The sequence below is a fragment of the Anguilla anguilla genome, chromosome 5 (genome assembly GCF_013347855.1).
Source record: "Anguilla anguilla isolate fAngAng1 chromosome 5, fAngAng1.pri, whole genome shotgun sequence".
In the NCBI taxonomy this organism is placed as follows: domain Eukaryota; kingdom Metazoa; phylum Chordata; class Actinopteri; order Anguilliformes; family Anguillidae; genus Anguilla; species Anguilla anguilla.
The window spans coordinates 53,821,760-53,849,692 of record NC_049205.1 but is presented as its reverse complement, the minus strand read 5'-3'; the positions used below and the strand labels follow the sequence as shown (position 1 = coordinate 53,849,692).

Below are 27,933 nucleotides of genomic sequence, written 5' to 3'. Positions count from 1 at the left end.
TTCTAAGGCTGTGTCACGTCTGAGCTCGAGTCCGGAGTTTACAGAACTTATACTGTATTTAAAAATGGTGAAAATGAGCCCGAGATGGCTGCGTGGCGCGTTGCTAAGTAACCTGCTTAGAATCTGTAGGGTCCGAAATCGTCTCTTTTCACTCTGTTGTGCTGTATGTAGAGTTTCCTCGATAGTGTGAAGGCAGGGAGGGAATGAGTGAGCCATTCCGAACACAGCCAAGATGTAATGTATGTGCGCATAGGTGTAAAACAACCCTCTCTATTCATTATTCAGTAGCTAGTGGGAATTCTGCTGCCAGACCAGGACTGGCCCCATACAAAGTAGTCATTTTGAGGAATCAGAAAAGTATTTATTTATTTATTTATTTATTTATTTATTAATGGTCAAATAGCCAATAATTCATCACCAATAATTCTGGGCCACTAGTTGAAATTCAAACACTACACACCAAATCTGTGTGGTGTCATGCCTCTTTTATAGGCAGTAATATTTAAATTAGTGCAGCTATACACCTACATTTAAAGTATTGTCACAGCAGATAGATTATTGAGTGAGTTATTTTTACTGAACTGTCCACACTACCTCTTCACTATGGCTAAATATTTATTCCAATGTCTTCTTAATCCACAAGTGCTTTTCAAATCCCTTAAATAGAATGCAGTTTAGTCATTTTCATAAGTATCATTTTTGAAAATCCCGACATATCAATTCCATATTTGTGTTTAAATGTCCATAAATCATTATTCAGTGGATTCCAGCCTTTTCTTGGATTTCCTGGGATTAGTGGAAAATTCATTTTTTTCCCCCTGAGAAATATTTTTCTGGAAATTTTTGGTTGTGTGACAAAGCAACCTGATTTTAATCTTCTACACAAAGATTCTGAATGATTGACTGTACATGCATCAGATGGAGAGGAGCAGACATGCATGTTCTGATTGCAGGTCCACAATACACCAGAGGAGTTGCTCTTGCACAACGAGGTTTGGTTAAGTCCTCACTGTGTGATTCTTTGGGCAGTTGTCTTTTGCTCATATAATTTAATACAGAATACAGTTATCTTAATCATGTAATTGAATGCAGAATAAGGTTTGCTTAATCATGTAATGAAATACCAAATACAGTTCTCTTAATCATGTGAATACAGAATGCAGCTCTCATAATCGTGATTTTTCAGTATCTATACTGAAAGCAGACCTATATTGCAAGCGAAAAGCAACAACACCTGTATATTCTTTTATCGCCTGGAATTTTGATATATGATCAACAGAGGGAGCCATTTTCCTCCTCAAATGGTTCCTCATATACTGTATGTCTGTGGTGGAGTTTTTAAAAGAAAGAATTTAACTTGCAATTAAACTGCTCTTCATTTCATCCTAATAATGGGCAATGGACTGAATGCTCATAAAGAACTAGTAGTAAACTGTACTAATTACACTTCTTGAACATCTGACACTGTAGTAGTCCAACCGACATTGAAAGCTGTGCTTTATAGTTACACTAACATTGCATCCTGAATATTATGGATGATGTATTTTAGGTACAGCAATAAGATAATGATGCTATTTGGTGTTATAGTTCTGTGCTACAATACCTGTACACTGTGAAATATATTCGTTTGTGGAAAGTGCATGGGGGAAACATCCTAGTTTAATTTATATTTTATCCCTCTGACTCACCATGGAGGTTTTCCTAGGGTGGAGTTCCACACATACCAATGCAGCGTGCGTTTCTCGGTGTGCAGGTCAGTGTGTGTAAACATGAGGTGTGGCTGGCTCCGTGCTAGCGTTCACTGCAGTGCACAGCGGAAGCCACAATGGATTGTTCTTCATCGCTCTCTAAGTGAACAATAACTTTTAATAGGCCATGAAGTTACCAGAGAAGTGGAATAGACCACTGGCAGTGTGAGCGAGAGAGAGGGGCACCCTTAGGAGGAGCAGATTTGTCTTTGGTGGAAATACGGTAGGAAACCACCTTACGATTCTTCCCTTTTTAGTTTCCCTGTAGTTTTAAAACAAATACAAGGCACAAGGAGTTTTGGGTAAGGCCTTCAGTAACCAACAGATGTGGAATATGAAAGTTCGGGTGAACCACAGGAAATCTACATTTATGATTACATGTGTAGTGTAACTGTGAAGGCAATGCTCACCTGATTTATTCTGTGTAAAATATGGTTCCCAGATGATCACACATGATCTATGATGACTATAAATGATGATGTCTATAAAACCGCAATAGCAGAAAGAATATGGTTATGGATACAGTAAATTATCTAATATCTTTGTATTGTATGGAATAAATATGGATTGGATTTTTACAAGTGGTGAGATACATATGATTGGAATTTAATCATGTTTGGATATTAGAATTACACAGAGGCTGTACTCAAAGGAAAGGGTATTTCTTCGGAAATCAAAAGTTCCTCAGCATGTAGGTTACTGATATTTCATCCATCAGAATGCTAAAATGTTTCCTCATAATGTATTCATGACTGCTAAAGTAATTTGCTCTACTTACATGGAATTGACTAATACAGATGACATATTACAGGTTCAATTGGGGCTGAATTATTTCTAGGCATATTAACAAACACACTGTATACATGTGCACACCTAGGGACATATAAGGTCAAGTCTTAAAATAGGTGCAGAAATAGTTAATAGTAAACATGTACATTTTATCAGTACACTAAGTTGTCTGTGTTTTCAAAGGTGTTCATCTGAAGCAGAATCATATTAACCAAATTAAGTCTGACATTTGATTCAGTGAGTGCTGATATTTTGCTTTGTTCCTGGTTACACCCTTTATTATGTGATTTATGATACAGTGAATCAGTTATTGAAATGTGAAACAGTTGATAAAATGTGACTTTGGTTGGTTTAATACAAGTACTGAAGGATTCTTTCATTATTTATGAGTTGTGGGAAGAAGTCAAATCAACTTTAATGACAAAACATGCCACGCTGACTAAGCATATGCATTCATAATATCCAGTGATAATATGGTGAAATGGTTTAACTCAACAAAAGCATTTCAAAACATAGAACATAGATCAATTATAAAATGGGACCTGATTCTACTAATTAGCAGCTCAACAAAATCTCTAGCTGTTGAATGACGTGTGCTGTGTTGGGGTTGGAGTGAAAACCAACAGGATGGTTGATTTCCAGGAACAGGGTTGGGAGTCCCTGATTAAAAAGAACTATCAGTTAGCACACTTAGCACACATTTCATTAACACACATTAGTACACTTTTTACGGCATAGGCCTACACAAAAGGCCACATAAATTCACACACACTGAAATGGTATTTACAACAGTAAAAACATTTTTGTATCAGAGGGATTGACTTCCTACTGCTGTCTTTTGGTCTGAGTTTTAGAGGTAAAGGATTCCTTTAGTGAACCCAGTACTCTGCAGTGCCACAACACAGCCCTGCCGGGCCACTGCACTGGAGGAAATGGCTTCCTTCCTCTCTGCCTGTTGTGGAAGTCCTAATTAGGAGGACCCGAATTAGAAAAAGAGAAACAATGAGCACTCTCAGTCTGGGCCACACAGAAACTCAGGGACACAAAAACACACAATGCTCTTGGTCCAGACTGTACAGAACCTCATGGTGACTGAACAAGTAGAGGTTGAGCCGGTCATTGGCTGCGGTTCAATGCTAACATGCTCAGGGAAATGTGGATGGAACTTTCTGCTTCGCTGCTCTTGCATGTATCGAGGGAGGTGTTGTGTCTGTGAAACTTGCTTGAGTGTTGTAGTTGAGTGTTCACCTGTTACCTGTGTTTGGATTATTTCCGCTTCCTTTATTCTGTATGCTCTCAACACAAAGCCTTCTTGCCTTGGCGTTGTGCATATTGTGATGATGAATGTAATTACATTTCTGAGAGGAAACCAAAGTATACACATTTTTTTTCTACCTACAATTACTCAAAAAAATTAGCTTTAATTAAAAATAATCTTAGACATGGCTGTCCACAAAATAGTGTCATAAGTTTTTTAAAACCACAGGTAGCCTAATACCATTGGCCTGCGGTGTAAGTAAAATAGGCACTAAAGCTACAAGAAATATGGGAAAGACGAAGGTGTTAGGCTTAGATGTGTTGGGCCAAGTAAACATATTGTGGCAAGATTATTCCCCACAAAAAATGGCAAAGAACCAGCAACACAAGATATTTGTCTTCTTCCTCTTGATCTTCCTGATCATCTTCCTGTTAATATTTCTGCCCATCAGCTGGAACCTTCTGAGTGTGTACTGAACACTGCACCTGGAAATTCTAAGCTTCTTACTCACTGGGAACAACCTTTTTGCAACAATGTTTACTCGGCCCTACCCATCTAAGACTAACTCCTTCTTCTTTGCCATATTTCTTGCAACTTTTATGCCTATTTTACTTGAAATACCAATGGTATTATGAAACCTGGGGTTTTTTTTGGAAAACTTAAGGTCGATGAGATTTCACTCAAGATTTTACGACACCTCCACCTCCCACTTTGCAAAATGATTGGATGGACTTCGATTGATTCATTTAATTGTAATTAAAGCCAATGGAGTCTATTTTGAGGAAAGTCATGTCTAAGATTATTTTTAAGTAAAAGTCATCTTTTTGTGTTATTGTTGGTAGAAATAAAAAAACAGTTTGTACTTTGGTTTCTTATTCAATGAATTTGCACATATTATCTGAACTCTTCTCTTCCTAAAGTTTTTTTTTTTTTGAAACTACAGATGACCTAATATTTATGGCCTGCACTGTATGTCATTAGAAAAGCATGTGTGTGAGTGTATGTTTGTGTGTGTGTGTGTGTGTGCGTGTGTGCGTGCATGTGTGTGTGTGTGTGTGTGTGTGTGCGCGCGTGTGTGTACGTGCGTTCTTGTCGCAGAAATGCATTTGGGTCCTTTGTTTTTCTGCCCACGCCCTATGTTTGAAGTCTGAAGCTCGCCCTGTTTTAATGGCCGGCTGTCAGCAGGCCTCTCCACTCTTTAGCTGGGCTGGGGGCAAAATTTCCGCTCTTTGTCAGGGCAAGCAGGTTTTCAAGGCTGTTAGAGAAACTTCCTATTAAATTCCTTTCAAGTCGTGCATGATTGGGATTAATTGGGTATGATACATGGGATTAATTTATGCTTGTGTTTGCATGTGCTGTATGTTAGCAGGAATGTTCGTGTGTGTATGTGTGATGCGTGTCTATGTGTGGATGTGTGTTTTCATGTGTGCATGCATGCATATATGTGTGTCCTGTAACCAAAAGCTGAAATTAAGTTGAAATGTTGATTTCTAATGTATGAGGCATGAGGGCAAAAAAGGAAGATCTTATGGTCTAGCACTGTGGTCACTACCATAGCTACATAATCATCAGTGCAATTCTGTGTATTTTGTATGGAAGGGAGCAGTATCATTTCAGACCAGCCAAGACGCTAGCGGAGGAGAAGCTAAGCAATGAATGGCATGAACTGGTTGCACTCTTGTGAAAAGCGTGTGTCTGCTATCCATCTTGTTCCAGGTCTCATCATTTCATTCCAAAGACCATGCCGACTAAAACCCCATTAAAATACCCTCATCGGAGTGGTAACATCCCTGCTGTAACCCACACCAGGGCTTTCAACAGCACCACCGCCGCACCCCCCGGGTTCATTGAGCAGCTGCTTAACAAGATCCCGCGTGAGTGTCCTGCCCGCCGCGGTGCTCCGATTCCTCCCCCCCCCCCCCCAAACCCTACCCTCGGTAGTTCCAGGCCACCATTAAAGATGCCGCTCTGCCGTCTACACCTGTTGTACACATGTCATATCCAATTCCACACCAACAGCACATTTCATAGCTCTCAATTTTCACTTGTTACAAGTTTATCTCCTCTTAATCCTCCCTCTGGCTCTGGTCTGGTATCATGTTGTAAATATGTGCCCCAGGCAGCCATTACAGAATGGCCTCTGTGGCTGTGGGTACGGCACGGAAATCACTTTGGATGTGGCGGTGTTGTCCGTGAATACAGCAGGGCTAAGCTAAGCTACGTGCCTCTCTTTGTCCCCCTCCCCTGGGCAGTGCCTAGGTGGGCAGTCTACGCCATCTTTGCCGCCGGGCTCCTGTTTCTCCTGGTCTGTTTTCTCTGCATCTGTGTGAAATGCTGCTGCAAGGGGAAGAAGAAGAGGAAGAAGCAGGAGGAGAAGATAGATCTGAAAGGCGTAAACGGCTCCAGCACCACCGCGCTGGTGAGACAGACCCCCAGCTGTGTCACATGCTCCTCTGCCTTCTGTTCGGTCTTCACTGTGAAATATTGAATACTTTTCCATTTCAGGATACGGCCTTACTGGGTCTGTACTGGGCCTTATATATGAAACGCTGCTCATAATAGAAACACAGCTGTGCTCTCTGGAACCTGCACACAAACTCAGAGGTCCACAGCATTGCATGCAGTAAATATTTTATGCATATATTTCTCATGTACAGAAGGAAGTATGTATGTACTGTATGTACTGTATATATGTATGCATGTATGTATGTATATGTGAACATACAAAGGACTTGGAGTATTATTAATGTGTTTTGTTAAATATGTTTGTGGGTGATTGTGTAAGGAGTATGGAGAGTATGCAAATATGAACAGACATTGCGGGAAGTAATGATGAATCCCAGGAGTCAGAAAGTGTTTTGTTCCATTTGAACTCTTAAGTACACAAGTGGATTAGCCATCCCTCTAAATAAATACCCGTGCTACTGCGCTCTGACTGTGAAAAGCACTGAGTACTCCTGCTGCGATTAGCATACCTGTGCTGTACAATGAGCACAATATGATGTGATTGACAGGTCCAGCCGGATGCGGATGATTTGGAGTATGGATCACGTGACAAGCAGAAAGGAAGAATCCTGTACTCGCTGGAATACAAAGCAGAAACGTCTGAGGTCCACACCGCTTTCACTCAATGTTCACTCATTTACTCGCTCAATAAAAAAACTTTTTTAATCTTTTATTTTATAAATTTTATATCTCAAGGAAGGTCTTAGTTTTAAAAAAAATGTCTACATTTACTTTAAATGAATTTAATTAAATTAATTTAGCTTTTAATTCGCTATAGACCCAGTAATTTTCAACATCCAGTACGTGTCCTTTAACTGTATATTTTCAGTTTTTCAGATGTGTAAGTGGTATTTGCAATTCACATCAAACTGGCGTGGGCTTCCTTTGATGTGTATCCAGTGTCCCCTGAAGTAGGCGTTCACGCCGCTCACTGTCCCCTGTCCCTGCCTCCTCTCTCAGCTCACAGTGGGAGTGAAGGAGGCCGCCGAGCTGAAGGCCATGGACCTGGGGGGTACGTCTGACCCCTACGTCAAAGTCTACATCCTCCCCAACAAGTCAAAGACCTGTGAGACCAAGGTGTTCAGGAAAACCCTCCAGCCAGCGTTCAACGAGTTCTTCAAATTCCAGGTGCGACACATGCCTGTTTCAACTTTCAAAAACAGAATAATTGCTGATACTGTACACCCTTGAAGAATGTTTTTTTTTTAAGTGAAAATGACCTGTCATTCAGAATTGAAGCTTACAGAGACCACTCTGTAAATCACCACTGTTTTACTAAAATCCCAGATTGCCTCCCTCTTGTATACACTTATTTTTTGTTAAAACATCCTTGCTACTGGTCATTGTCTCAGCCATAGGCTGGGGCCATTATTTATAATGTGGGCAAGGATGTCTCAGTGCTGCAGTCCAGAGGGTCATCCACACTACAGCCTGCAAAACAAAAAAACTTAAATCTATTGCATGGAATGTAAATATAACAATATAACATCTAAATATTCTTCTCATATTTCTTGCTTCAGAAACTCACATGCTTTCACATGTTGGTCTGCTTTATTTACTGTAAAGCTCACGGCCTGTTTCCTGTCTTGCAGATTCCGCTGGCTGAACTCAATGAATCCACACTGGTGATGCAGGTGTTTGACTTCAACAGGTTCACCAAACATGACATCATCGGCGAACTGAGACTGCAGCTCGGCACTATTGACTGGAACCATGTGATTGAAGAGTGGAGAGACCTGACTGAGGCCTCCAAGTTTGAGGTAAATCAGAGGCTTACAAGTAAATGGAATGGTAAATGGACTGCATTTATATAGCGCTTTTATCCAAAGCACTTTACAATTGATGCCTCTCATTCACCAGAGCAGTTAGGAGTTTGGTATCTTGCTCAGGGACACTTCGACACGCCCAGGGCGGGGATCGAACCAGCAACCCTCCGACTGCCAGACAACCGCTCTTACCTCCTGAGCTATGTCGCCCCCATATCAACAGCGCTATAACCACACAGGCTCATTATTATTGACTGCCCGTCTCATTGCAGCACTCGGGCAGGTGATGCTGTTTGCTTATTGGGGTTTTGAATGTTGCCTTTTGTTGTCTAACAGCAAGAGAACCTGGGGGACATTTGCTTCTCTCTGCGTTACGTCCCCACTGCCAGCAAGCTGACTGTCATTATTCTGGAAGCCAAGAACCTGAAGAAGATGGACGTTGGAGGGTTATCAGGTACATATGGCTGTGCCCACACATACGTACACATTCATGCACATTCACTCATCAAACTCTGCCTGTACTGTCCCAATGACACCAAGCAGCAAAGTTTGAAGTGACAAATCAGTGCACTCAAACACACTTTCACACACACACACACACACACACACACACACACAGACACAGACACTCACACGCACACACACATGCACAAAACAACAGAGGTTGTGAGACAGGTTGTGAGCCGTGGATAAGTTGGCTGTTTGACGGATAGATTGTTTGATTAGTCTCAGTAATGCTGCCTCTTCATCCACCAATAGACCCGTATGTGAAAGTGCAGCTGGTCTTGGACAAGAGAAAATGGAAGAAGAAGAAGACATCAGTGAAGAAGAAGACACTGAATCCTTATTTCAACGAATCATTTAACTTTGAAGTTTCCTTTGATCAGATACAGGTAAGTAATGAAAGCTACTGCTGTAACAACACAGGATTTATACCATTCGGATATGCTTCAAAGACTGCATAAATCTCAGCTTTAATTCTATTCAGTTCTGGAAAATTATGATTTTCTGCTAATATACAGTATTTATTATATGTGATTCTGGTCCTTATGTCTGGCTCATAGATTATGTTGTCTCTTATGTTGTGCTTTTTATTTTTACTTCATTGTAACCATACATTCAATTTGCCAATAGTGGTGTTTAAAGAATTAGTTAAAATATTTCTGCAATTATTGGATACATGCCTTTGTAAAGATATCAAAGCAAATACACAAATGTAGCGCTTTTTTCAATTTTTGAAAATTAATTGTTCAAAATGTAACAGACATAAAGGACATCACTAAAAACAGAATGTGCAATGAAGGATTTCTGAGCCAGTTTTTAATCAATTTTTTCTTAATCAATCATCCCAATTCATAATGCTCAATTGCCATTAAGTAATTTAGAAAAAGATGTAACTGTTGTCAGCATAATAGTAATAACCATTTTGGGTTTCAAGTAGATTCACTCTGTCACTGGAGTAATGGCCCACATTAACCTGGGTGCTGTGGTGTCCAATCTGCCAATATATCTACAAACTGTATAAATAATTTATTTATGAAACATACATTTTTGGTTGTAATTGATGAAATAGATGTTTTTTGGATTCTTGTTAGAATTTTTTGTGAGTGCTTTGAATGCAGCTCATGAAAATATATATTAATATGAAAAACCTGAGACAAGTTGGGCTTAATGACATTTTCTCACCTGAGAATGTTCCGATGTTCCGATCTTCTGTTTCTGCAGAAGGTCCAGCTGGTGATCTCCGTGTGGGACCACGACAACATGAGCCGGAACGACGCGATCGGGAAAATATTCCTGGGCTGCTCGGCCAGCGGGAACCAGCTGCGTCACTGGGCCGACATGCTGTCCAACCCCCGCAGGCCGGTGGCCCAGTGGCACTCCCTGCTGTCTGCGGAGCAGGTGGACAACGCCCTGGCGCTCAAACACGCCCTGAAGATCCCCTTCACCAAAAAGCCCTTCTGAAAGGCCAGCCAGCGCAGACACAAACACTTATCTCTCTTCTTGGGCCACGTTTGTGGTTTGTCTAGTTTCCATAAACACATTCATTTCTAAATACATTATGTATATTTGCATATGCTTTGTGTACATTTTAGGATATACTGCATGTATGCATTATAATAAATGACTTACTAGAAAGTGCCATTTTTTTTGTTATTAAAACTGCCATGTAAATGATGAATGACAATTTGGATTATAAATCCAACCTGTCTCATTTTTGTAAGTTTTCAAGTATCCTCTCCTGGTGAGAAATAATGATCAATTCAATTCAATTTATTTGTATAAGAGTTTTTTTTTTTTTTTTTACAAAGGGCATTGTCATATTGTGGTTGGTAATAGAAAGAAACCTTGAGTAGAACATGACTCAGAGGGGAGAGCCCAGCTGCTGATTTTAATTTTAATTTTATACTCAAAATAGACTCTGAGGGGAGTGGGTATTTTTGTTCTTATAAAACTCTGAGCATCAATACATAAGGTGTATTCTCCATTTTTAAACTTAGGTTTAACACTCTTGAATGGTTCATGTGCACACACATGCACACACACACACACACACACATGCATTCATTCAACACAAACAATTCACTTTCTGAAGGCCCTTTTGCAAACCACACAGCCCAAAGAATTGTCAGGTTTGCCCCGAAGTGCACATAGGCACGTATGCTATACATGTGAATTGTGCCAAAAGCGCTTTCCTCTATCATTGAAAAAAGAGCAGTTCATTTCGGAGTCCCTTTGTAACAGTAATAAAGACTTGGCTGAGAGGGCAGTTTGCATGGTTCTAAATTTTACCTTTGTCAGACCCGATAAGCACATAGTTGAAAACAAGGCTAGCCTTGCTGAAAAGATTAATGTATAAACCACGTGAATAAAATTCACATTTTAAAGGCCATTGATACATAAAACACTCATGCTCCCTCTGAACATGAACATTCTTGTCATTTTAAAGACTGTTTAAAACCTAATTTTTCCAGTGATGAATGGGACATACAACTGCCAATGTTTCGGCTACAAAAAATTCACAGAGACATTGCAGTCACCATTCATTTATACATTTTTTCATAGGAATCAATCAATGCACTTCCATGGCTCCCAATGCATTTTTTACTGATGTGCAAGCATTTATTTTTAGATTTTTTTTTTTAGTTATGATGGTAAAAAATGTACAGTATATAGGAACTTCAGCATACAGATGTTTTTATTCAATCTGTATTCTGCAAAGTGGGACATGCCATTGTGTTTTAGAGTATAAAACAGCATAGTTAATGTGCATGTGAAGGGAGCATGGCTTGGCATGAGACTGGCTGCCTAGAAAGACTAGGAAGTACAAGACATATTCATAGCTGCTTGCTTTTATTCATCATCAAACACTACTTATGCTGTCCCAAGGACACCAAGCAGCAAAGCTTCAAGTGAAAAATCAGTACACGCATGAATGCATGCACACACGCACACGCACGCATGCACGCAAACACATACACACACACATATTCACACCCATAAACACATACACACACACACCGCAGTGCAGGTCGCTCCACCAACAAGAACAGAACAATATAGGCTGTTAGTCAGCTCGCATGTGGCTTCATTATCACTTTTTAATCTTCCTCTGTAATTGGAGTACAGTAACCCTGAGGGACAGCTGCTGATGTTTATGCTGACAGATCAATGATAATAGATTTCAATTGTGAGACATGTTGTTCGTACAGTAGGTGTGGTTTTCTTATTCTGTATTTTCTTTCTTATTAAGTCCAGAAGTTATACATCTGCAAATCTGAGAATGCCAATGGTTGACATATTTTAAACTTGTATTTGTTTTAATTAAATATGCAGATAGATGGTTGCCTGTTACTGAGCAGATCTGTTGCACATTAGGCCTGTTCAGTGGGTTGGGTACACCTGCAAAGCCAAACCTTTACTCAACCACTTTGCCCACCTCAGAACACATTGGTGGATCATCTGGTCAATCTGGTGCCTTCAGTTTGGCTGCATGAACTGTGGATTAAATGCAACCTTGCCGGGAAAAAAGTTAGCTGCATGCAAATGTGGACAATTCTGAACTCAGTCATACTGATTACAGACGTTGTCAGAATGGGACCGGCCTACAAATTTGGCTGGGCATTTCAGATTTGGAAGAAAATAAGAGATTAGATGTAAAAAGAAAACAAGTAATGCCATAGTAGGTGGAGCCACTGAATTCTGTCAAGCCCTAACTTGTATGAACCAATCAATCAACTGAATTTTCTATCCACAGCAAAAGAGCCGTACATGTCCATTGAAAGACTACAGACCTTTGAAATAGTCCCTGAAACCACCAAAGTAGGAAGCAAACCAATACGATCACTCTGCTCACTTCAAATGCAAATTTATGTGGGTCTGTCCATCAAAGGGCATTAAATTCAGATTCACCCCTCGTCTGCCCCACATGCACGGTTCTGTCCCCCTCCTACCTCGTAAATTTGCGCGCTCACAGGGTTTGGGGAGCGTATGTAAAACAACCTCAACCAGGCGCAAAGACAATGGCCACTTAAGAAAGGAGTGAAGCTGGGGGAACAGCACCGTGGTAACAGTGTGGTCTGGTCTGGTCTGCCTGGGCAGATGTGCACTGGTGCTGGTGAAAAGCGATCCCTCTGGATGAAAGGGCTGGGGGGAGGGGGGGCGGGAGCAGTTTGAAATGCTAATCTGGCTGCTGGCCACCCACCCGAGCCGCGCTCCTTCTCCATCTCCATGCATAAGCGAGCATCCATAATGGCCAGACTCCTTATTCAACCACCAGATGTCTCAGATATTTTATAATCAGGTATCACATCAATTTGTAATTATGCTTCACATCAATGTGTTTTAGCTGCACAGCAGCTTAATTTTAGTTGCGCTCTTTCTTCACATTATCTCATTTCTCTCAGCGTCGTAAGACTCTACAGGCTTCTAATAAAGGCTATCCTGCACACAAAAAACAGGGATTTGCAATATGCATCAAAATAATTTATGCTTACAGCATTGCCTTTATATGGCAACATGCATGCAGTTCCAAGAATCAGATCATCGTTAGTTTCCCCTGTCTTAAACAGGGAAACACAAGACGAGGCAAGTCCAGAGAACAGTGATTGTTTTCTTAAAATGGACACCTGTTGCTCGCACGAGAAGCATGGTGCGCACTTCACTCGTGTAGGGCCAATGGCTCGAGTGCCTCTTGTGCTTATCTTGCTCGCATCCAGGTGACATCACCATTTAGCCTGCGTTACCAGGATACCTGGAGAGCGGTGAATCTGTCCAATTACAGGGAGTCGTGCGGCCGCTACGTAAATGTTTGCACTTAATGTCTCTTCCCTTCTGCGTGGCTGCATGAGGAGTAGTGGTACAGAGCAAACTCGAGGAAACTAGCAGGATCCGTATAGCTGGAGAAGCAGGGTAAACAAAGCATCCATCATTTTATTTCAGTGCTCTGTTCCAAGGTAAGACAAAGGTAAGACAGATTTTGACTGTGTGGTTTACTGTCCAAGGCTGGAACTTGATCATTGGCAAAATAATAATTCACCTGAAACTGAAGATGCACTTATTGGCGTATTCAGAAGATTAAAACAGTAAAATATAATATGTTCAGATTGGTGGCTATAACTACCCTCAACAGGGTTCCTCTATCTTTGGATGATGGAGAACAAGGGAACTGCAGCATGTTGAGAGTCTGTTGAGAGTTTGTCCTATCATAGATCACAGAGGTACTGGGTGTTTCAAGCTGAAATCTGCAGCCAATCAGTAGCTTCAGCATGACACATTATTGGGAAGACTTCCGTCATGTAACATTTCATTAATTCTCTTTTTTAATCCTTTATTTATGAAACCAGAATTTATTCATTTTAACATGGATTTCTTTGTAAACGTACATTTAACTGATTTCATTTACCCAGACTGTTGTCCTGCTAGCTGAACCAACCATTTGCCATTTTCAACAAACCACCAAAACGGTGACAAAGTACAGCTATAAAACTGATGGTGATTGTTTAAGAAGCAGCCACGCCTGACAACACATTTGTCTATATATCTTTTTAATGAAAAATGCATGAAACTAATTATAGCAAACAGCGTCAATAAGTATACAGCCTGCCAATTTATAAATGACAAATTCCACGATGTGTGGGTTCTTACAACAAATGTATAAAATGAACCCCACTTTTACTTGGGTCACTGTTTTTTATGTTTATCTCTCTTTTAGTTAATGTTGTTGGTCATGATTATAACATGCATAAAATCATCACACCAAGCATTATCGTACATTTCTGTGAATATTAACAAAATGATAGTGGAAGCGGGTTTGCCGAGCCAGCCTTTAGTTATTTCGACTCATATCGGACCACAATCCCTTTCTCGGCACGTGAGCTTCTCTTACTCGTGTGTGCCACACTGCTGCATAGAATGAGTGGATGAATGGCGAAAGAATTTAAGTTTCCTTATTTTTTGATGGCGTTGTGATGTATTTCATATGCAGCTTATCTTGATAAATGGTATATTTGCTCTAGGTTGTCATTAGAATGCGTGATCATTGAAGTTGGCCAACTTCCCGACGTCGATTTGCTGTGACTGCAAACTAGTTGTCTACAAGTTTCAAATGGCTGGGCAACGGCATTAAAGTCATCCAAAATGAAGGGATAGATATCTAGCCAAGTTATTTAGGTTGTTAATCGGTAGAGTTATTTCTGAGAATGCCTTTGATTAGATGGATTTTAGCAATTGATATAAATGTTGCTAATTAAATTTCTCTCCGCAACATTCCAGAAAATGGAGTCGATAGACAAATGGAATAAAGACTTTATTGCACTTAGGCTGCTGGATAAGAAACTGAATTCCAAAAGGAACGGCCGGACAGGTAAATACTATTTTCAAAAGTCTTTTAGAAAAAATTTGATGCAAAACGTCTATTACAAATATAGAAATGTCTATTACAAATATAGGCTACATCATGTAATTTAGGGGTGTGTACAGGCTTATACGAAAAGGGCCGTTGTGGGTGCAGATTTTTGTTTTAGCCCAACACTGAGACCCCCGATTCTACTTATCAAGATCTTCATCGAAGACCATGATTAGTTAAATAGTTAAATCGGATATTGTAGTGCTAGGGTGAAACAAAAACCCGCACCCACACCGGCCCTTTCAGATTAAGATTGGACACCCCTTATGTAAAATGTCAGTCACGTCTATCACAAAATCAGTTCATCAGTGTTCTTTATCACAGTAGATATTGTCATTCTCTTATCATTATGGAAATTTTCTCTTGCATGTTCTGTAACGTACACATTCTGTTATTTAACCATTATCATTATTTTGTTTATTTAGTCATTTATTTACCAAATTTTATTATGTCTACCTCTTTTGTGGGATCTTTGTGGGGTTCTGTTTGTATCTGACACTGCAGTTCCTTCCTGGAAAGTACCGTTCTGTTTTTAAAAGCCCAGAATAAATCCTCAATATGTCTTCATTTTTTTCGAGTGTTATATTTTGTTAATTTGAATGAATCTGTGTCTTAATTATTTCACAGTAGGTCCAACATCTGTAGTGTTCTCTTGTTTTATAGGCAAACATCTTCAAAATACTTTCAAGATCCATGGTGGTTTACAGTCAGCCATAACACGATCAGAATGTGCTACTGGTAAGTTGTCTTATTGTAATTGCTCTGTTTGGGAAGACAGGGCTAATTCTAGGCATTTGTAGTGGAAGTGTGTGATTAAACTTGTTTGAAATTTGCAGCAGTACTGCTTTATTGAAGCAGGTCTGTACAACCGTGTCAGAACTGTAAATCGATTCAAAACTTCATGCTTTTACTGTACTCTGTCATATAGGAAAGACAGCTTATCAGTGCTAATTAGCTAGCTTTAGTGACATATGCAAATAATGACATTTTCCTGGAGCATTGTTAATCTAGAACGGCAGCAGCTCGCTGGCGTTTCCTATGTTAATGTTTAACTTTGGGGACGATGGTCCATTTGCTGAGCTGTGGGACCTTGGATACTGTTTGACACTTGCTATTTGGGAAACACACAGGCATATGTGCAATGCAGCACGATTTTTAAGAATGAGAGCATTCAGGTTATGAGGAGCAATGGATAGTCGGGGGGGGGGGGGGGGGGGGCGGGGGTCAAGTCAAAAAATATAAGGTAATAAAGTTTACCCCTTTTGCACGCATATTGATAAAAATGATGTGATTTCAAAAGTCATGGAGAAATTCTGTAGTGTTGTGGTGAAGGTGCATTATAAAGGAAAGGAAGTTTAAGCAAAGTTTCATTCAGGATGTAAAACTGAAAATGGCAATATTGCCCAAAATGCGGCTGAGCATTCGCGAGAGTGTAGACAACTTCCGAAACACGTGGTGTCCCAGATGCTTCTTTTCACACTGCAGACGTATAGTGGCGTAGGAGGAAGACCTTTCATATGTGGCTTTGACTGCAGCCTACTGTCAATCTATCATCGACCCACGGTGATCACAATGTAGAAATGCACGAGAAACCCTATCTGACTGAACCCTACCATTCCCTGGGCAACACAGGCGCCAATTGCATACCTCCCTATGGAGCTACCAGCCACAGTTGGCTCTGGCACTGTCCAGGTTCCATCCGAGGCCGTGAGGCTCGCCCACGCACCACAGCACGGTGCCTTAACCAAAGGAGCCATCCAGCAGCCCCAAGGAAGCCATGTTTTGAACTAATGGCAGTTCACTAAAACCGTACTGTAATTTTCATTAATTCACTGAGGTGGAAAAAGCGTGGCATTGGCCTGCCCCGATGACCCCGGTGTTGACTATCCCCTCTGTGTGCGTGCATCAGGCTCCTGTCCAAACCTCCTCATGAGCAGGCAGGAACAGCCAGAGCAGCGGCAGGTCGCCATGGCGCTCTCCCCCCAGCTGCCTCCCCGTGCCAACCGGCCGCTTTGCCTCTCCGTCTCCTCTGACAGCAGCGTCTCCCTCAAGGCCCTGGAGACGCAGGAGTGGAAGAACAACTTCAAAGCCCAGGTGAGCTACTCACCTGCTCTGCACATGGTACCTCATTACCCAGGTAAGACAGGTATGTTGCTGACCTGCAGCTCGTGCTGTTATCCCAGGTAAATATTTGGTTGCCCATTGGCTCGCTAGCTCCATCTGTACTGTCTGATGCTCTCTCCTAATCTGTAATTGTAATCCAGCTGTGCAAACTCAACAGTACCTCCTTGTCTGACTGTTTAGTAGCAGCATTTGATTTTTATCTTGTTCTGTAAAGGTGGTTTGATTCCGCTTAAATCTGCCTGTCATGTCAAAAAGAGTCAACTTGATCAGTGGACAGTGAAAAAAACATTTAAAAATGCTGAAAAAAAGGCTCAAAAAGCCTTGAATTCTTTTTTAATGCCATTAGCATGTCTGCAGTCTAGGCCATTGCTTGACACAGGCCTATATATATATATATATATATATGTATATATATATATAGTTCCAAAATCAGCTCTAGATTTTCATTATGGCTAGTGTTTTTCCTCTACTCTCAGTATTTTAATTAGTAGTCTTCTCAATGTTGCCTTGGCTGTGTCTGTATCTGTCTGTATGTGTGTGTGTCTGTGTGCATCTGACTGTATCTGTGTGCGTCTGTATACCTACGTTCAGATGGAGCAGGCCCACAGTGCAGGAGCTGCCAGCAGTACTGGCTCCCTGGAGAGGGCGTCGTTGTTCTGTGCGTCAGGGTCCACCACAGCCTCCAGTTCGGGCCTCTCCAGTCCCGTGGAGCCACTCTCCCTCTCCAAGAACAAGTCCTCCAGCGCCTTCTCTCGTTTCTCTCCCCCCTGGAACAGCAGCTCAGAGTCAGACTCCAACCCTCCCTCTCGCTCCAGTTCCAAGAAATGGCGCAACCGCAGCCGAAGGGGCAGAGCTGGGGGCGGGGCCGGGGTGGGAGTGGGCGGTGCTGGGGGCAGAGGGGAAGAGGCCACAGAACCCAAGCAGGGCGGCACGGAGCAGTTCCAGCACTCTGAGCCGGTCATCTCCAAGGTGACGGACTGCATCTACGTGGGGAACGTCAACGCGGCCTACAGCGGCCGCACGCTGTGCCGGAACAACATCGACAGCGTGGTGGACATGAGCAGCCTTCCGGGGGAGAGCAGCCTCTGCCTGGTCCCCTGCACCTGCTCCCGCCGGGCGCGGCACACCTGGTCCCGCCTGAAGGTGGACCTCGGGGACCGAGACCCCGCCCTGGAGCGGCGCAGCTTCGAGGACATCAACGAGTGCATCGCGGCGTCCGCCGAGAAGAGGCGGCGTGTCCTGGTGCACTGCCGCGACGGCTACTCCCTCGCCCCGACCTGCGTCATCCAGTACCTCATGGTCCGGCACAACATGAGGCTCGTCGCCGCCTACGAGCTGCTCAGGGCCCGGCACCCGGTCAACATCACCGAGAGCCACCAGAACCTGCTGATCGGGCTGGAGAAAGCCCTGTGGCCCGCTGCCAGCGTGGACCCAGAGAGCTGCAAACAGGCCATCTCCCGCAGAGTGGCCTGGACCTGACTGGCTCAGTGTTTAGTGTTATAGTGCAGATCGGTGATCCAAAAGGGACTCTTTTATGGTCTAATGCCCCCCTACCCTTCAGCATAGCAGGAGAACTGCAGGAAACTGAAGTAGGGGTGCACTCCTCAGATGCACTCATCTGCAAGCCTACTATTATTCTTCTCTCTAAAGACCACATAGTCTCTGTTTTTAGATTTAATGTTTGATAAACTGGAGTCATCCAAAATCATCTGCTGAATGCTTTACTTGCACAATAGCATACATGTTTAACTAGCAGTCAGCTGGTCTGATGGTGTTTGTAATCAAGTTTGGCTTTTGTGGCATCAACAGACTATCGCTCTTCAAAGCAGCTCTTCTAGAACATTGCTGGTTGGCCTTATGAATATTTTTGAGATTTCATCATTGTAGACATTGATAAGGTGATACATAACAATAAAATGTCCTCTATGAGCATAAGGTACATTAGGACTGTCGTACGGATGAGTTATCACCTGTTTCTTTAACCACAGGGTTTAAAGGCCTACTATGCAGGATTTTTAACCTTACTGTGGTCCTGTGTTTACAATTATAGATTCCTCAGTCCTCAACCCTGCCCACTCACCTCCATTTTTATATTTTATATCCATTTTTATTTTTATATATTTTTTTTTTTATATCACTTTTCGATAGCTATCGCCATCAAGGAGAAGCAATTTCATGGTTTACTCATTCTTGAATGGGCCCTGTTGCCTTGCCGTTTCACTTCACAGTACTTGTGCTTCATCCCCTCCACCATTGCAGTAGCTAGCTACAAACACTCAGCTGAAACCTGATGCCACCCCACCGGCTCTGTAGCCACACCTACCCCTCTTCACACAGAAAAGAGCTTCACACCCAGAAAGGACCCAAAAACATTTGACGAGAAGAAATACAGGTGGAGAAGCACTGTGTGGAGAGCCTGAGAGAGAGTGCCAGGGCATCATAGATATGGCTGATCGTGGTTATTTTATATTGTATAGCATAGTGCATAGTATGCCTTTAGGTTGAGAACTGACATCCAATTTAGTTCATCTGCACAAGTCTAGGTAGAATACTGGAAAAATGGGCTGTGAGCTGTATCACGTTCCCCAGTTCACATGTACAGAATTTGTGTCTGAGGTTGTATACGCATATGAAATTAGGGGTTGTGTATGGTATATTAAAGGGGTGGGGGGTGGTCAAAATTCATATATTTGTTGTACAAACCAACCAGCTATTCATTTTTTTTCTTTACAAATGGAACATTCACATCACAAGCCACACTGACATATTCTAGAATAAAAAAGAGGACCGGAGAGCATGTGCGTGGAATGTCTGGTTAGAATCTGGAATGTCTGGTTAGAATCTGGAATGTCTGTGTTCCACACTCACAGTTTGGGCATTTGTGTGAGGCTCCCCACCATCCCTCGCCACCCTCCCCCTCTCTGTATATGGAGTGAGCGGTTTTCTACATGGTGTTTTTTTGTTTTTCCTTTATTCTCTTCACTATTTTGTGGAATGGTCGTGTCTGTATCGATGATAGCATGACGTTTGTCATCTATTTCTTCTGTCTTCTGTTTGTGTGTGTGAGCAGGAGTGTGTGAGAGAGGGAATGCGTGCGTGTGTGCGTTCACGTCAGGAAGCGTGGGATCATCAGACTCAGGGAGTCCGGCCTGTGAAAGGCCATTAAAAACTTGAGTGCTGAGCTTGTGTTCCTATCAAAGCAGACCGTGCGGAGCTTTTTACAACCAGCTGTTACTCCCCCCCCCAACATCAAGTCATATGCGAACTATTTCTGTGCAGCCGTCGTCTTGTTTAGCTGTTAGCACCATCTTGTACTTGTACTTGGACCAGACCTCCTTAGCTGACCTTCTTACCGCATACCCCTCGTCTTACAGCTGTTAGTCTGTTTCTGCCAGTACCGGCTCATCTTCCCTTACTACTCTCCCCCCCCCCCTTCACGTAACTTTTATTTTCACACTGCTGGTTCCTGCTCTGCACCTCTTATCTATCTATTCCGTTCTCTCTCCCTCAAGATTGTATCTGACTTATATTTGTTTATGTTGATTTTACTGGGGTGCTATTATTTAATTTTCATTTTCAGTGTTTTCTTCAACTGCTGTCTGCCTTCAGTTCCTGGGAGGCATACAAGGGTTCAGACCAGAGAAGGAAGATACCATAAAATAATGTGATATTGGCTTATTAAAAGGGTTAGTTACATGCCTAAAATTGTGACTAATTATAAATTATTTTCTGTCTTCATCAGCATTCCCACTCTTCAAGTCTGTGAGGAATTGACAATTGACAATACTTGAACCTTCAATTATGCACTCTCAACTAAAGCTGAATATTTGACTCTTCATTTCTTCCCACTGGCTGAGAGAAACAATTTATTCTAAAGGAATTATTCACAGCAGGGTTATTTGCATATTCACATTCTTGATATGGAGGAAACACTAGTTTGTCCCATTTGTGTTCCATACAGATACTGGTAAGACCATTAAATGATTCGCAATGAAATTCTGCTTGCAGTTAATGATTATAATTCCCATATTTCATTTCTGTTCTGTAATATTTTCCTGATCATCCATCCGTCCCATACCAGCAACGCCCTGCCCCGCCCCCTGAGGCTCCCGGCCAGGCTTGGCTGCTCTCCCGTTTCCAATCAGTCAGAGCTATGTTGGGATTGACAGAAATTAAGTAGATGAAATCCAAACTACTTTCCACTCTATCTTTCCCAGTCCGCTGTGTCAACCCATTTAAAACACATTCCTTTGTTTTACCCCTGGGGATTAGCAGTTTAGCCCCTTGAGATGCTTCCCTCTGTCAGCGCATGGATGTGATTCTGGCAACTGCAGTTCCCCCTCGCCTGGTCTATAGTCCTGTATCTTACTGTGAGCTCTGCTATTCCAGGACCTCCAGGAAACCACTGCAATGCTGACCTACTCTCAGGGAAACGTTGAAATGCACTGCGAGTGATAAATTAACCCACAGGCAGGTAGAGCACTGAAACCCACTGTGAGTGATGAATTGACCCACAGACAGGAAGAGCACTGAAACCCACTGTGAGTGTTGAATTGACCCACAGACAGGTAGAGCACTGAAACCCACTGTGAGTGATGAATTGACCCACAGACAGGTAGAGCACTGAAACCCACTGTGAGTGATAAATTGACCCACTCCCTGGTAGAACACTGAAACTCACTGTGAATAATAAATTGACCCACTCCCTGGTAGAGCACTGAAACCCACTCCCAGATGGAACACTTTCCCCAGGACACTAACCCATGGAACATTAGCTCTCTTCCAGATGACTGAATGTTCTGTAATCAATGCTGAGCTACACGTGGTGCTCTGAAATATGTATATGTGATTTTGAGCTACACGTTAAATGGATCTTCCCTCTACTCCCATTTGCCTTTTACCTTACATGCCTGGTATCCCATTACCTCCTTTATGTTGTGTGCCTGTTTCAGAGTTTCATGTGAGCGTGTAAACAACTGCTGGCACACTCCCTGGTGAGCTAGTCATGCTTTTCCTTCACTTCATCCAGGCATTGGCTGCTCATCCAGCTTTCTCTATTCCCTTCCACATTTTCATTAAAAATCACACCTTCGTTCTGTAATATGGAAGATTGCATGATGTGGTAAACAGAACACTGCTGTCACTGAATTTACAAAGGTTTGAGTTTTATTTGTATGAAATGTGTATCTTATCAGAAACATCCGAAAATCAAAAATTTCCTTGTGGTCTGTACAAAATCAACGATTTCAACTTTTTTAAGACCTATGGAGACCCCAACAAATGCATGTTGGTTCCCTTCACTGAGTTACACACCCCATTGCCATCTCAAAAGTCTTCACCCACTAGTCAAGTCCACCATCTGAATGAATAAATAGCATCATAATAGTCACATTGGTAAAGGAAGGGTTATTTATAATAAAGACGCAAGGAGGGGGATATTATCTTTCATTTAAATGGCAGCCAATTGGTCTGCAGCGGAATCCGCTACCATAAGCAGAGAGGGGGGGGGTTTCCTTTTATATCAGATAACACAATATATACCCCCCCCTAACATTTCAGCTGCTGGTGTTAGTTAGCCTCTCCCATCCTTCAGGGTCTGTCCTGGTCTTCTCTTCTCACAGGTGAGAATCATTCCTTTTCTACCTGAGCTGTTCTGCTGTCCTCTTTCCTGTTGTGAGCTAGATGTAAAAATGTGGATTAAAGTCTGAAAGATTAATCAGATTATTAATTATTTTTATTTTATTATTTTTTTGTATGTTGTATATGGCTTGCATCACCATTGCTGATGTATATTGCCAATTCATTAAGATGGTCATTTAAAGTTTCCTGCCTATTTTGTCTTGTTGTGTCTAGATTGCGCGTTTGAATAAATTATTTCAACAGTATATAATAGAAAATAACACCTTGGTGAGGAAGGGCTTTCTGAAAGCCACAGACTCTGAAAATGATACTGTGGTGTTTATTTTGATATCAATAAAACTTTACTGCAAAAATTGCCAGGCGCCTTTGAAACCTTGCCTAGCTGGTTGAGTTTCACCTGCATCTCATTCAGTATGGATGTACAGTATGATGTGGAACACAAATGAACTGATTAGAGTTGAGGGTATATCTGTTTTTTGCCAGGAAACATGACCTTCATACATAAGTAATTCACTCGTATATATTAGGATAAACTCTGGATGTCTGTATGTTGAGTATTGTATTAATTCTGCTCACACTGTAGTGTATTAACAATATTCATGGTGATAAAGTAAATAATAAATAAACAAAATGAAAAGATAAACCATGTGGCAAAGAACTTGAAACCATACCACTTGCCATTTCCTTCTAAGAAAGAATCAGGTATTTGAATTTTAGGTAAACAAAAGGTATGGGTTTGCTAGTACCAACTACTTTATTTAACAGTGAACTGGCCTGAAAAAGCTTATTTAAACATTGTCTAAAATGTTAGTTTGCAACTAGCTGTCAATGATTGCTGAATGTATTTCAGTAGTTAACATAGTTATAATGGCCATAGGCCCTGATTCTGGATGTAAATACTACCTTGCTAATTAGGTTGTTATGATTCAGGTGGACTAAACTGGTTGGTGTGACCCACGGAGATGGGCTAACAGTGTGTTTATTATTATGTGATGTCCCTCGAAGATGTACTTTAATAGTCATCATGGGGTAGTAGATGGCAGGATTTCACCACCGTTAGTCTTGGTTTTGTATGTCCATTATCACCTGGGGATGTATCAAATCACCCAGGATTTAGTCTGAATTCATTACTGGTAATAAATATCTACTGCCATACATATTTAGGTATTAGGGAATACCTGATACCTAAATATGTATGTCAGGTATAAAGGTTTAGGGAAATATGTTTAAAGCCTCACATCTCTAATAAAATGAGGTAAAGGGATAAGCTTCATATAACTGAAACCTGGCTGACCGTGTGCCTTTATTTTAGGATAGAAAAACTGATATTTAATAAAACGCTGATTTATGTCTTTTCACAGGTTTGGAAACACATAAACAAGCAAGATGACGGAGTACGTACAGCACAGCATTCTGTTTGAATTACTACCAATCATGTTTAAAGTATTATCGTGCATGTTGGTTTGATGATGTTTTAATCTTTCATTTTTATTACAAATTTTATCATGTCACACTGGGAAACATCCTTGGAAAATGTTTTAATAAATTATGGTTGTAATTGGCAGTGGTTAATGTTCTTGTATTTCTTGTTCATTGGAGGAGTGGACTATATTTACATGTATTCATCATGCATTAAATGGCAACCATATTCCCTGCCAGGAACATATGTGCTATAGAGAAGCTTAAGTTTCAGACTTCTACTGTAACCTAACAAGAGATAGGAGCTCATCTCACCACTAGGGGGCCATGGCTGGGAATAAACACATCAGAGTCAGTGTAGGTGGTCTGCTGTAAAGGAGAGCAGGGCATAAACTGGCCAGTAGATGGGGATGCTATACTGGGGGGAGGTGTGGTTTAAGTCCATCCTGAGATTAAATGACAGCAGGTGAAGCAGGTGAACAGGTGATGGACAAGGGTGAACTAGTGGAGACCAAGGTGAGATGTGGGGCTTCAGATGTGAGGGTGCATTAGCTGTGCATCACTAAAAGGGAAACCAGTGAGAAACCTGGCTGAGGAATTGCATTAATTATCAAATCCAGGTGATTGGAACGAAATACTCAAACTGGATTTTCCATCTCTGTGTCCAATGAATCTATAATGATCTCATGAACTGGTGTGTTTTTCATTCCATCATCTGGCAGCAAAAAGATGTCGGCCAGTCGAAAGCATCACCTGAAGGTACAGAACATGCTTCTTTCCCTGTGACTGAAGTGACACGTGCTCATTTTAAATGACTGATTCAAGAGCAGACAGGGCTGTAGATCTGACAATAGGCATATGAAACTCTAAAAATACACATTTCCTTTGTACATTCATAAAGGACTGTGCTTGTTTGAACTCATGGTGACATGGGCTATGCTTCCTATCACTGTTCCCCAGAGTGCGATGCTTACGATTGCAAAGGGCCTACTGGAAACAGAAACGCAAGAGAAAGCACAAGAGAGGATTAGATACATGGAAGAGATCTGCCCCCCTCTGTCCCTTCCCGGGTCTACGCAGGAACTACAGGTGAGATGCCATGATGCCAACTATCCATGCACATTTTAAATGGGCCTATAGACTTCACAGTTTTCATAGCTTTTCACAAGTTAACGCAACATTCTTCAGTTCTGTCTATAAACCCAATTCTGAGAATCCGAATTAAAGGTAATCAATGTAGTGCATTGGGCCATGTGTCCAAAACAAAATCATATCAAGATTTTTTCAGTTTGGGAAATGCACTACAGATGCTATATTGTGTTTTGTGCACTAAGGTTTGGTAGTTTGGTTTAAAAATATAAGTTTTACGGTTTCTCTAAATATATTGCAAAGTCGTAACATTAAGACATTTATTCATAATAAGAAAACACTGAGGCATGTGATTGCAAAATTTGTATCAATTCTATTAATTTTTAGGCATGCATTTAAGTTAGTCATTGATGACATATAACCATGGTTATAACAGAATTTATTATAAGGGAATCATACCATGACAAACCCATGCCATGACGTGCCTAGCAACAAGCAACCATAGATGACAAAGATGTAATGGGGAAAATAGTAGACAATTTTACTGCAGACAGTTCTAGTTCAATAGAGTGAAAAAATCAGTCACCATTGGTTGAATTATCATTTGGAAAATTCTGAGAAACAATCTTCCTTTATTAAGGATTGTGCTTTATTGACATTTTTTCTTTGAACATCTCTTTTCAGGAATTTGTCAAACAGCTCCACCATAAGATTGACACAGTGGATGAGGAGAGATATGATTTAGAAAGAAAAGTGCAAAAGAGTGAAGATGAGGTAGAATCCTTCTCATAACCTTCTCATTAACTTCCAATCCATTATTTTCAGTTTGGATCTCCTTCACTTTGTCTGCATGCAAGTATTTAAATAGTTGATTGTACTCTGTGTCTTCTTCTGCTCCTGCCCAGATCCAGGATATGAAGATTAAAATTCAGGACCTGAAGGGAAAGTTCAAGAAGCCAGCTCTGAGGAAAGTGCGCATGTCTGCCGATGCCATGCTGCAAGCTCTGCTGGGCTCCAAGCACAAGGTCAACATGGACCTGAGGGCCAACCTGAAACAGGTCAAGAAGGAGGTCAAAGAGGAGGTGGGTGCACTTCTGGACCTAGAGCAACAATACAACAAAGAGCAGAATTACAACACTGGGCAGCGCTATAAAACTACAACATTACAATGCAGAGAGCACATTGCATTACCCAGACACCTTTGTCACTTATGAGTGTTGTGTAATTAGAGTATGCTGTGTTTGAGAGAAAGAGAAAGCAAGAGAAAGACCTGTGGGTGTGCGTGTATGTGTGTGTGTGTGTGTGTGTGTGTGTATACGTGTGCGTGTGCGCATGTGCGTGTACGTGTGCGTGTGCCTGTGCGTGTGCATGTGCATGTGTGTATGGGGTATGTAAGTGTGTTACAATCCTTAATAATATTGTATTCTCACCTATGTACCCTTTGTACTCCTCTGCCTTTGCAGGATAAGGAATTACGTGATGTCGGCGACTGGCGTAAGAAACTCGAGGACAAGGCTGGCATGGACGGCAGGAAGAAGATGTTTGAGACTGAGTCTTAAAACGCATTTGATAACTTGGCTGCGGTTTGTTTACCCCATAAACCGAAGTCATAGCACACTGCTCTCCATCTCTCTGTCTTAATTATTGCTCTCTATTTTTAGGGTAGGGTATAGTGGATTAGAAGACCAGCAGGCAGGCCTCTGCCTGAAAGTTTCCTGTCTTTTACCATCACAGCTAAAATCCCATAGGACTTTGGATTACAATTTTTTTTAAAATTTCATTTTCTGGGGTGGCATGGGTTGCATTGTCTCCTCACAGCAAGTAGGTCCTAGGTTCAAATCCTGGCCCAAACCTTTCTATGTGGAGTTTGGTTTCCTCCCACAGTCCAAAGACAGGCATGTAGGCTAATTGAAGACTCTAAATTGCCCATAGGCATGAATATGTAAGTGAAAGGTGAGTAAATGGTGTATGCCCTGTGACAGATTGGCGGCCTGTCCAGGGTGTATTCCTGCCTCTTGCCCAATGCACGCTGGGATAGGCTCCAGCACCCAGGAATGCCCAGGAATAAGCGGGTATAGATAATAGATGGATGGATGGATAGTTTTCTAAAAGAAATGTATTTCTGCTTCAAATTGTATTGTGAAAATAAATTATTTAAAGGAAACTCCTTGTTTCTTTTGATTTTTCTAAGATGTGCCGTATTTAATCCTTCCACACTTGTTCACATTAACTTGGCATTTTTCAAACACGGTTGTGTTACATAGGTCTGATTCTAAAAATTTAAGGCCATGTTATGTTTGTTAAGATTAATATTGATGGATAGAATATGGACTATTGAGCAAGCTTATTTCTGAAATTAGACAGAACGAAAGCTCAGAACTAACTAATTACATCCAATAAAAATATGACAAGAACAAACATGCATGAATTTGTTGGCAGCCACTTTCTCATCTCTTTAAATTTACAAATGCCATGGTGATACAACCAGCAGTTGTTATTGCAGCATTCATAGTATACAATATTAGTAGTGTTTTTACACAGTAGTTCTGTTACACTGAGAGAAGTAGGTGTCTTCCAGTCTTATGCCAATACCAATATTTGCTGCATGTTTCCACTGGGTGTCGAGGTGAAAGAGGACTGGGTGTGTCCTGGACTGTACACAACTCTACAGTTCCAGTGTTTGCTTTT

The 27,933-nt window shown here is 41.5% G+C and overlaps 3 protein-coding genes across 4 annotated transcripts; all 3 read left to right on the top strand.

The window, feature by feature from the left end:
* The first annotated feature begins 1,786 nt into the window (after nucleotides 1-1,786).
* Nucleotides 1,787-11,065, top strand: LOC118228049 (synaptotagmin-1-like). Its single transcript, XM_035419259.1, has 9 exons — nucleotides 1,787-1,971; nucleotides 5,512-5,669; nucleotides 6,048-6,214; nucleotides 6,810-6,905; nucleotides 7,261-7,428; nucleotides 7,893-8,060; nucleotides 8,403-8,520; nucleotides 8,826-8,959; nucleotides 9,792-11,065. Exons 2-9 carry the CDS (start codon nucleotides 5,537-5,539, stop codon nucleotides 10,029-10,031), a joined length of 1,224 nt encoding a protein of 407 aa, XP_035275150.1. The 5' UTR covers nucleotides 1,787-1,971; nucleotides 5,512-5,536; the 3' UTR covers nucleotides 10,032-11,065.
* A 3,360-nt stretch (nucleotides 11,066-14,425) lies between these two features.
* LOC118226761 lies at nucleotides 14,426-19,163 on the top strand. Of its 2 annotated transcripts, none has more exons than XM_035416620.1 (5): nucleotides 14,426-14,505; nucleotides 14,841-14,931; nucleotides 15,637-15,711; nucleotides 16,883-17,067; nucleotides 17,689-19,163. In XM_035416620.1, exons 2-5 carry the CDS (start codon nucleotides 14,844-14,846, stop codon nucleotides 18,574-18,576), a joined length of 1,236 nt encoding a protein of 411 aa, XP_035272511.1. In that variant the 5' UTR covers nucleotides 14,426-14,505; nucleotides 14,841-14,843; the 3' UTR covers nucleotides 18,577-19,163. The 2 variants fall into 2 exon arrangements, with proteins under 2 accessions (XP_035272511.1, XP_035272512.1); XM_035416621.1 differs by lacking the exon at nucleotides 14,426-14,505 and adding an exon at nucleotides 14,513-14,738.
* Nucleotides 19,164-22,643: 3,480 nt separating this feature from the next.
* LOC118226760 (troponin I, fast skeletal muscle-like) lies at nucleotides 22,644-27,404 on the top strand. The gene is made up of 7 exons (XM_035416619.1): nucleotides 22,644-22,718; nucleotides 24,099-24,131; nucleotides 24,879-24,915; nucleotides 25,117-25,245; nucleotides 25,930-26,019; nucleotides 26,151-26,327; nucleotides 26,709-27,404. The coding sequence occupies exons 2-7, from the start codon at nucleotides 24,124-24,126 to the stop codon at nucleotides 26,802-26,804; spliced, it is 537 nt and encodes a 178-aa protein (XP_035272510.1). The 5' UTR covers nucleotides 22,644-22,718; nucleotides 24,099-24,123; the 3' UTR covers nucleotides 26,805-27,404.
* Nucleotides 27,405-27,933: the final 529 nt, after the last annotated feature.